At 35.9% G+C, this 9,709-nt stretch overlaps 1 protein-coding gene and 1 long non-coding RNA gene across 7 annotated transcripts in view; one reads left to right on the top strand and one right to left on the bottom strand.

The window, feature by feature from the left end:
* shank2b (SH3 and multiple ankyrin repeat domains 2b) overlaps positions 1–9,709 on the bottom strand; it is a 185,853-nt gene that overhangs the window by 6,062 nt on the left and 170,082 nt on the right. The window contains exon 21 of one of the 5 annotated variants that reach the window (XM_088611003.1): positions 4,004–4,049. The exons of 3 other annotated variants lie outside the window; for them this stretch is intronic. In XM_088611003.1, the coding sequence (XP_088467129.1) occupies positions 4,037–4,049 (13 nt within the window). In that variant the 3' untranslated portion in view covers positions 4,004–4,036. The remainder of the gene's footprint in view (positions 1–4,003; positions 4,050–9,709) is intronic. One more of the 5 variants, XM_088611004.1, reaches the window with a different exon arrangement.
* Positions 1–9,709, top strand: part of LOC148645666 (uncharacterized) — a 71,138-nt gene that overhangs the window by 11,409 nt on the left and 50,020 nt on the right. The gene's annotated exons all lie outside the window — the stretch shown is intronic.

Raw genomic sequence — 9,709 nt, 5'->3', positions numbered from 1 at the left:
TTTGTTTTATGCAATGGAAGTTAATGTTATGCTTTGTCTTTGTTGCAAAGCAGAACTCCTAGATACCAGTGTGATGTTTTTAAATCAAATCTCAAGTACAGAAAACTGAGCAAAGATGGCTATTCTCAAAAGAGACATTAGAGGGCTCCATCGTCAATAAATTTAGCCTAACATCCAACCCCCTTCAGTTTTCCTTTAAACATTTAGAATGATAAGTCTATTTGCAAACATATTAAAGCCTTCATTTCCAAGTTTAAGAGGTGATAAGGATTAGCAAGATGAGTGGATTAGCAAAAGACAGAAAACAACTTTTTTGTGTGAGTAGGCAAAACTGACCCAATTAAAGTTTTGATGAACCAGTTTATTTATCACCATGGCCTTTTGATGATTTAAAGAGACATGGAAAACATGCAGGATTCCAGACATAGAGTTTGGAATCCCACTTCTAGACAGAATGTTTCCATGAATAAAAAACTACTTCATTTGTACCAGAACTCATAAGCATGGGACCACAATTGTTACTTAACAGACATGTTGCCAAGAACATAATCTCTTAAATATACATACATTTATATTGCTGTTCTCTTTTCTTTAATGCTGATGGTCCAGATTGTCTGTCATTGGATGTTGATTTGAACATGGTTTTATAGGGTACAATATTCAAATGATAAAATCCTGATAAAGCAACGTCATTTAAGTCATCACACGTCTAGAGAGAAGTCTAAGGACTAGACATAAGGGAAACCTAGGAGTTAGTCTGACTGAAGAGGTAAAGGGGTGAGAGGGCAAACTTGAAAGAGCATATTCTTTTTACACATATCTAGCACTTGCTTAATAGCTTCCTGGTATATGTATGCTGGCCACATTACTCTAAGCCTTGTTTAAAAGATCGGATAGGAGACCTACTGCCTCCCAAATAGAAGTTGAAACAATAGAGTGCAAATATAAAAACCATTCTCCCTTTGCTTATGCTGTGCACTCTATTCCACCACCTGTCATCATGATGGACTCATGAGTTCCAAAAATGTTGGGTGCTTTGCCAAGGATAAAGAGTGCCTATTAGCTTACAGCTGTAATAAAAAAATAAATTAATTAAAAAGCAGTGTTTACCTACTATTAGGAGAGATTAGTACTGTTCTAGGTGAAGTTAAACGTGGTTAAAGTAAGTTTGAGGGTCTCTAAATTCATAAACCCCAAATCCCTAATAAGTTACAAATGAAAATCACGTTTTTCCAGACATGTTTTTTTTTTAAACAGGTGCTCAGTTTTCTCTCTGAATTCAAGATGTGTAGAAAAGCGTGAACTCATAGAAAATGTTAAACCAGATGAGATTGAATGCAATGGCCCGAGAATTTTTTAAGTTTAATTGACGAGTAAAGAGAAGGTGATTGAAGAGGCTGGGAAAGAGCTCAGAAAACACCCGGATATCAAATAAATTACAGCTCAAGATAAAGGAAGCGGCTTGTTTGAACTGCCTTCCTCTGGGGAGGCTTCTCCGAGGCCCTCTATGACCCATCTGCTATGGGATCAAAAGCATCTTAGCAGGGAAATGGGAGCTGTGCAATGAAAATCATCCAGCTGCAGCTACTTTCAATTTGCCTCCAGTTCAATAGGTTCATTTCCTAATCTGGGCTTGCTTATTTACCGTTTGAGTGATAACTAATGTGAATTGGAAGAGGTGTGAAAAGAGCAAACCAGAGTAACCTACAGAAAGGCGTTTAGCCCCAGGAAGCACCAGGCAGCTGTGAGGCGGGGCCATGTGTAGGCATGGCTGCTTTTTTCTTGCACTGCCCTATCAAAGCATCTGACTCGATGCCACATGGGACAGCAGTAAAGCCGTCAGCCTTTTGCTTGTTATTCCCTTTAGTTTTCAGGCCTCGTTGAGCTTTCGGGGCGCACAGTCAGTGGCAGCTTGGGAAGTATTTCGGAGGTGAGCTCTGCCACTGATGAGCAACTGTGACCGCCTAACAGAATCCTAAATTAATATATCTGCCGTTAATTAAGATTTCAGCAAAGCTTGGATTTCCAGTCCGATTAAACACGAGCTCCCGCAAAATGCTTATTGTCACTTTTGAAATAATCAGGTTTTAATGATGAAGGCTGTTAGGGCACAAATTAAGTTGAGCCCTTGTCTTGATTCACATCAATGACATTTGACTGCTCAGCTTAGCCCAGAGGATTTGTCAGTGATGTGTTCCTTTCAGGGTTTTACCATAAAGCACAGAAATGTGAGATCTTGACATTGAAATTACATCTGCATATAATAGCTTGATTTTTCATATTTGCCTCAACGATCAAGTGCCTATTAACTTACAGCATAATATTTTTAAAAATTAAAAAGTAGCATTTATCTACTACCTTTATTAAACTATATCCAAAAGTTTAGATATTGCCAAGAAGCAAAAAATTCAACAATTAAAAATTATTGGATAACCAAAACCTTAATTTGAAGGAAACAGATATGGTTTATAAATGGAAAGGCAAACAGTGTTTAAAGAAACCACGTAGGCCACAGTGTAAGCAAATGTCTTAGCTAGGCAAGTTTTTAAAAGGATTTTCAGAATATTTACTGGTTCTTCTCAAAATGCTTGCAAAAAAAAGTGATTCGAAAGTAAATGACCTTGTATGTATGGACTGATTTTGTTATGCAGCCAAGAAACGGATTATTTACAGTTACTTAATCGTCATGTCCAATTAAAAGAGATCTTGAAGATTGAGCATTTTGGGAAGAAAACACCAATTCTGAAAATGAAACAAGAAAGATGTGGGGTCATATTTAAAAACCACACAGCACCAGTAAAATTCCAATTAAACAGCAGCACATCTAATGCTGAGCTCCTGTATGCTTTATAAATATGGCCCAATTTTTTTATAAATGACATAAAAAAGGGGTACTGTAGATTTACGTGGTATTCATTTAGCAAATTATTTTCCTTTCAGTAAACATTTTTCAGGACCAGAAAATGACAAATATAAAGAAACACAAATAAGAAAAATTCTTGGCAGGAGTGTAACAACCAAAAAGAAAGCAGGGTTAAAGGTGTTACTTTCCACATTTTACTAAATGCTCCTTGCTATGTTACTTGTCTTTACACTTCTGAAGTCCATTCAGATCAATCCTGTTGATATGGCATGTCAAGACGTCTATTCTCTAGTGGACCCGTTACAATAGCATTCTGCTTCTTTATAGCAGCTTTCCCTCTTTTTGGTAGATCGTTAATACTGCATACCCACAGAACACACAGAGTCCGCACCAGTACTGCTCTCTGAGCTGACAGAAATGGGCATTTCTGGACAGGAACGAAGCACAGAAGAGTGATGACGTTTATTTATTAGTAGTAACAGAAGAAAGGCGAGGGGTTATCTACTAAAGCCGAGAGGAAACAAAAACATCTGTACATGACAGTTTAACTGAGGATGGGCAAAATATATATGTATATACTATTTTATTATTGACATTCAAATGATAGTATGGAAGAGAGTTTGGCTAAATCTGCTGGCCATGATTATTATTACTATTACCAATACATGTGTAGCACTTAGCTGGTTAACTGGGAACAGAATATCTACTCAAAACTTTAATGTACAGATAGAAAATTCAACTTTGAATAAAATTTCTTAATGCATTTTCAGCAACATCCCTAAAAAAGGAGCCAGCTGTATAAAAATGTCTTCCAAGAAGAATCCTTCAGGGCTACAGGTTTTTTTAAGAGCAATCAGCTGCTATGAATTATGGTAATATGAATATAAATAAGCTCTTGTGGTGTCTAGTGTTGTGAAATGGCCAGAGCTAATTAAACACAACGTTTTCTTAATGTATAAGAATATTTTTACATACTGTACAGTATATAGATGTACATTTTTTGCATCCTCAATAATAACTGTCAGTGCAGTTCATCTTCTCCCTCCTCCCCAAATACTTTTGAACTAGACCTAGACACTAGAGTGAAAATGACTGGTGCACAGCAGAACACCCCCAACATGAAAGCACAAAGTTACAAACCTTGTGTGCTTTGCACTGCGAACTTACGTCTCTTCAACATGAACCTCTTCATATGCATCGATCATGGGAGCAAACAAGGAGTGATAGAATGAAATGAGAAGAACAGAATTGTCATAAAAAATGAAACACACACACATTCAAAAAGAAAATAAGGCAAACACCATGACAAATGTATTAATTACCTTCAAAACTGTTTTGATCCTGCTTGTTCATAAAACAGGATTACAGTTTTCAGAAGAACAATGTAAAGGTAGCCTTTAAAGTGATATATGATGTAATTTATATCATAGTCAATAAAAGTAAAAATGAATACCCTTAAAAAATAATTGGATTCTCCTTTGTTTTTTGTACTGCTGATGATGTGAGGAATTTTTGAACGTTATCCACTTTAAGACTTTAATGTGCCATATACTTTGAAAATGCTCTGCATGTACACTGCAGTTCAGAACTTTGAATTTTTCATTTGGAAAGACTTGCACGTAAACTGGAAATGGCGAACAATCTATCAATGTAACGGTTCTAATATATCTTAAAGAATGACTAGTATGAAATTCTCTGTTGATCTGATTAATTCCTCATTACCCCCTTGATACTTCAGCTTTTAGCTGTCAGCAGTAGCATTCCTATTGCTTTATCTTAATAAAAATAATAATCTAGCATTTACATTGTACTTTTCATCCTGAAGAATCTCCATGCACTTTAAAAAGGGGAACCACCTTATCTACCACTGAAATGCAACACCCATCTGGGTGAGATCAAACAATATTAATACTGTAACCACTAGGTTTATGTCAGTCAAATTATTTATTTTCCTACTTTTCTTACTTAATTTTTATGTTCTCTTCTCAATTATAAATTGGTAAAACCTGCAGAGAAATCAAAGGTTGCATAGAAATAGCCTCAACAACTTGACAAAAGAGTTCTGGAAAGTTAAGGCAACAATGTCTATATAGACATCAGTGAAAGTGACTCTGGCTATGCTTTTTGCTGGAAAGATGGAAGATCACCAATATCGTATTGTCCAACATTGCTTCCATCTCAAAGGAAAAGGCAGAGTGTGACAGGCCTACAGACTGATCTTTAACTGATGAAGCATGGTGCTAGACTCCATAAATACCATAAATACATTTGGTACTGTATATGGCAGGCTTATCAACTCATGAAATTCATCTTATTGCTTTTCATATTATTAATTTTTATATTAAAGTAACAAACTTATAAAACAGCATACTACTATTATTCCTGTGTGGCTGAGTTATAACCATATTACCAAAGGTCCTACGTGCCAGAACCAAACGAAATGTACAGTATTGCCTTGCATTGCAGATGATGCTCATTATTAAAATGCAGAAAATGTCCTTCTTACTTCAGATAGAAATTGATGTTTCAGGATATTGTAAATGTGTTTAACAACAAAAATATCCAGCACATATTACAACAGCTGAACTTGAATGAAGTGCAATAGAAAGTTTGGAAAGAGCCTGACAGATGCACATTACATCAAAAATTATGGAGACAATTTAGGTTGATTGAGGTTGAATACAAAGTAATTTCAGTAACAAACAGAGACAGCTTTAAAACACAGTGACCATTAAATTAACAACTGCAGCAGAAAACTTGGATATTATTTTAGCAAGTTCCAAAAAAGTAAATCAACATTACCTGTAGCCATGGTAGTTGAGACTCCTTTAAAATCAATTTAACATTTCTTTTCATAGAATGTATTTAATTAGCAGAAACGATGCAATATAGAGTGAAACTATTGTAATGCAGAGTGCTGTGATGATTGTGAGTGTGATAATGCCTAAAGTAAGTAAACATACTTATGGATACAAGCACATGCATCATTTAACCTTTAGAGTATTATAGTTCATTCCCAAGTAAGATGAAAACGAATACATACATTTAATAAATTTTAGGTTTGTGCTGAACTCTTTACACTGACTTAGAGATTCCATCTTTGCTCTGGCTGTATGCCTTCTTCTTTCCCCTGAGCAGTTTGGTTCATCCTGTGTTAATCGGACTGACATTATTCATCCAATCCTCAAGGCTGCTCTGATCATTATGTTGCTAAGCAACTGTTTCGTTCATGAGCAGAATGCACACTAATCTGTTGAACCTAAAAAATGTAATATGGAAGTCTTCATTTAATACTTACAGAGAAATATGATTGAAATACAGATTAAGTCCTAGAAATGACCCAGTCCATACTTGGGAGTACTAAGGTGAACCATGAGAACCATTTTGAGTTGGTAATGCTTTTCACACAGGAGGTGTCAGCTTATTGACTCAATGAAAAAAGACCTGGTACACCTGGTCTCCACAAAAGATCCAGTATATTCAGATACGAAAAGCAACTAATAAACAGTCCTTCTTTACAACACCAACTGTAAGGCAGAAAAACTATTAAATGACTGCAGTCATGAGTTTATCACTTATATAAAATCCTCCCCTCCCCTTTCAGTAAGCAGTTTAAACCTGGAGAGTGGTGGTGAGCTGGAGCCTAACCTGGCAAGACAAGGAGGGATCAGGTCTAGACAGGACACCAGTCATTTATAGGGTACACATATACAGTACATGAGGGGGCAATTTAGGGCTGCCAAATAACAGCATGTCTTCGGAGTGTGTGAAGGAAGCAGAGTACCTGGAGGAAACCCATGCAAACATGAGACAACACGGAAAATACCACTCAGATGCAGATTCAAAAGGTAAACCACAGCTCACACTGATTTCTATACTATGAGTGCAAAGGCTCACCCACTATGCTATGCCACCCTCATAAACCACCTTGGCTTAAAATACCGATGCAAATATTAAAGCAATAAGTACAATATTTATTTTCATTTTATATAACCCTGTGACTTAAAAATACATTCATACAAGAAGTTTAAATCTATTGGATCTTGTTTTGACCTTTAGCCAGACCTTTGACCTTTTAAACAATTAGCAAGACCATAATCGAGCAACGATGTTTTAAAACCATCGGTGAACTCCATCTGAACCCAGGTTTGGTGGTTTCTAATCTGAATACGTGCAAACATACAGCTTATAAATATTATGTAGGGTTTAAGGTAGCTTGATAAAATATTATAAGACTCTTATGGTGGTACACAGATGATAATCAGAGTTTGCATAGATTCTGTTGAGATTTTAGAAATCCTTTTATGGATATGGAAAATTATTTCTAAATTGGCGAACCGCAATAAGAAAACTAAACAGGAAACCTTAAGAAGGAGCTCTCGCACTGCATTTTCATACATTTCATTTTTGACAATTGTTTTATATATAAATACACAGTTGGTCATGAAAACAAACTTATTAGTAATTGAATCAGCACTTCTATTTCTGTCCAAAAATAATTTTGCTTAGGGCAATCAAGATACTAATCTTACATATTTTTCAGACTGACCAATTACAAAACAATTGGCCCATGTAATATGCCTTTAGCATACAATGTTCTAATCATCAAATACATGAGAAATGAACGTGGAGTAAATCAGAAAATCACTTCTAATGAACCCTAACAAACTCACCACACTTTGTAAAACAGAGCATAAAACAGAGCATAAAAAAGAAATTACCATAGTCAGGGCCCTGAGATGATGATTATGAATTATAATTAATATTTTCTGGATCATGTTTAACAGTGAGCATTCCCAATTACCATCCATGAAATGTACTTTGATTTGATTCATTTGTCATCCTTACATTTTCTCTTAATGTACAGATCTATTAAAATCAATGCCAAGGTCATTGTAAGGCTACCTGATTAATCATGATTTGGGTTGAAGCAATTACCAATTGTTTAATGTCTGTTAGCACATCTTAAAAAATCACAAAGCAAAAAATAATTAACAGGAAGGGATAACAATACTGCACAGCACCACTGTAACAGAGATCATGTCGAAATGGCGATGCACCGTGTTTTGTACGGTTGCTCTTAGCAACAAGTAATCTCACTTGCAATTCATAACATTTGATCTTTACAGAAACCACAAGAAAGAGGTGATCCTGAAAGGGTTAAGGTGGAAATCTTGTTTTACCTCTGCTAATGCCTTCAGCTACCCTTGCACCCTCCAGTACAGATACAGATATCATTTCTGTTCTGTGTTGCTTTTAAAGTGCTGAAATTCTGATTCACTACACACCCACTCAGTAAGTGTGCAGCACCAATATGGGTACACATCAGCCTTGTTTTTTCTGCTCTGAGTATTCTACAGTGTGCAGAAAGCAGACCTGCACAGACAGAGAGAAAGGAGCCACTAATAGCCTGCTTTTCGCCTTTTTTTCCAGAACGGTTTAAAATTAAACAAAATATCAGTCAACCAAACATTATCAGAAAGCTATTTATTTTAGGTAAGGGCCACGATAACCTGGATCCTAGTCCGGAAGCACAGCACAAGGTCAGACTATACCTTGGATGAGTAACCAGTCCATTGCAGGACATGCACACAGGTATAGAGAAATAATTTGGTAATACTGATTAACCAAACAATGTCTGTGGAATGTGAAAGGTAACCAGAGCACCCTTAATATGAGAACTATCATATCAAATAGGGCATGCAAGCAAGACACCCCAGTTCAGAAAGGAACCTTGAACACAAGAGGTGTTATGCACCAGTACTAACCACTACTCCACTGTGCTACCCACTTTTGATCACTTAATTTCAATAAAAAATATATGCATTTGCACATCATTCATTAATAACATTGTCTGTATGATTGCACATTCAGAGTGCAGCAGGGATGCTTGAATGTGAAGTGAATGTGTGTCTATGAAAGGCTGCTTTGCCCGGTTTATGCTTTTTTTCTGCTTGACACAAGTTCTTTAAATATGAAGTAGAAATATTATTAGTCTATTCCCAGTGGATTCCAAACTGGATTAACCCTGAAGATTTAGAGGAAAAACTATGCTCACTGCATATTGATTTGCTTTTTTCTCTTTATTGCTCTGTATGGTGTATTTTAATCTTTTTAACAGGCATTTACATCTACAGGGGTGCAACCTGTAGTGTATAATAGAATTTTACATCTCAGAAAAACATATGTCATCCAGGTGCAAGGACTCATGCCTTTTTAAAAATTTAAGCCATACTTATTTTCTAACTATAAAAAGGATTAAATCAGAGCAGTTTTACTTCTGTAATGGCTGAGAAGGCAATAAATGTGTATGTAATGAAATTATTCACATTAATACATGTATTACACTGCATACTGATTTAAACTAAAAATGCAACATAGAACATTAATAATGAGGTTTTAATGGAAAATGTGCAAATGGCAGCAAAGTAACAGATAAAAACCAGTAGAAAGAAAATTAGTCACAACATTTATGTGCTGAACTCTTGGTGGAGTACAGTATTGATTTTCAGTATACTGCAGCAGATTAAATTACTTTCTGTTTTTACAGAAAAGGAATAACACTATTTAACATTACAGAGAGTTTTAAGGAACATTTTCTGTGTTTCTGTCCTGACAGGACAGGAGAGTTATATGTCAGGACAGGTATGTTTCTAGATGTAATGTGTAATTAGATTTGGCTGCTCCAGAAAGGATGAGCCACACTGTTAAGTTAGAAAATACTTGTCCTACACACACTATTGGAATGGCCACTGCATTTTTGATGCACCTTGGATTTGAACTCTTGGCCTTATCGATATTATTTCTTTCCAAATGTCTTTCACATAAGACTAACCAATTGCGCAA

Source organism: Lepisosteus platostomus, chromosome 18 (assembly GCF_059453375.1).
Source record: "Lepisosteus platostomus isolate fLepPlt1 chromosome 18, fLepPlt1.hap1, whole genome shotgun sequence".
NCBI classification, from domain to species: domain Eukaryota; kingdom Metazoa; phylum Chordata; class Actinopteri; order Semionotiformes; family Lepisosteidae; genus Lepisosteus; species Lepisosteus platostomus.
The sequence above is the reverse complement of the archived record's forward strand: the minus strand, read 5'-3'. Positions and strand labels throughout refer to the sequence as shown.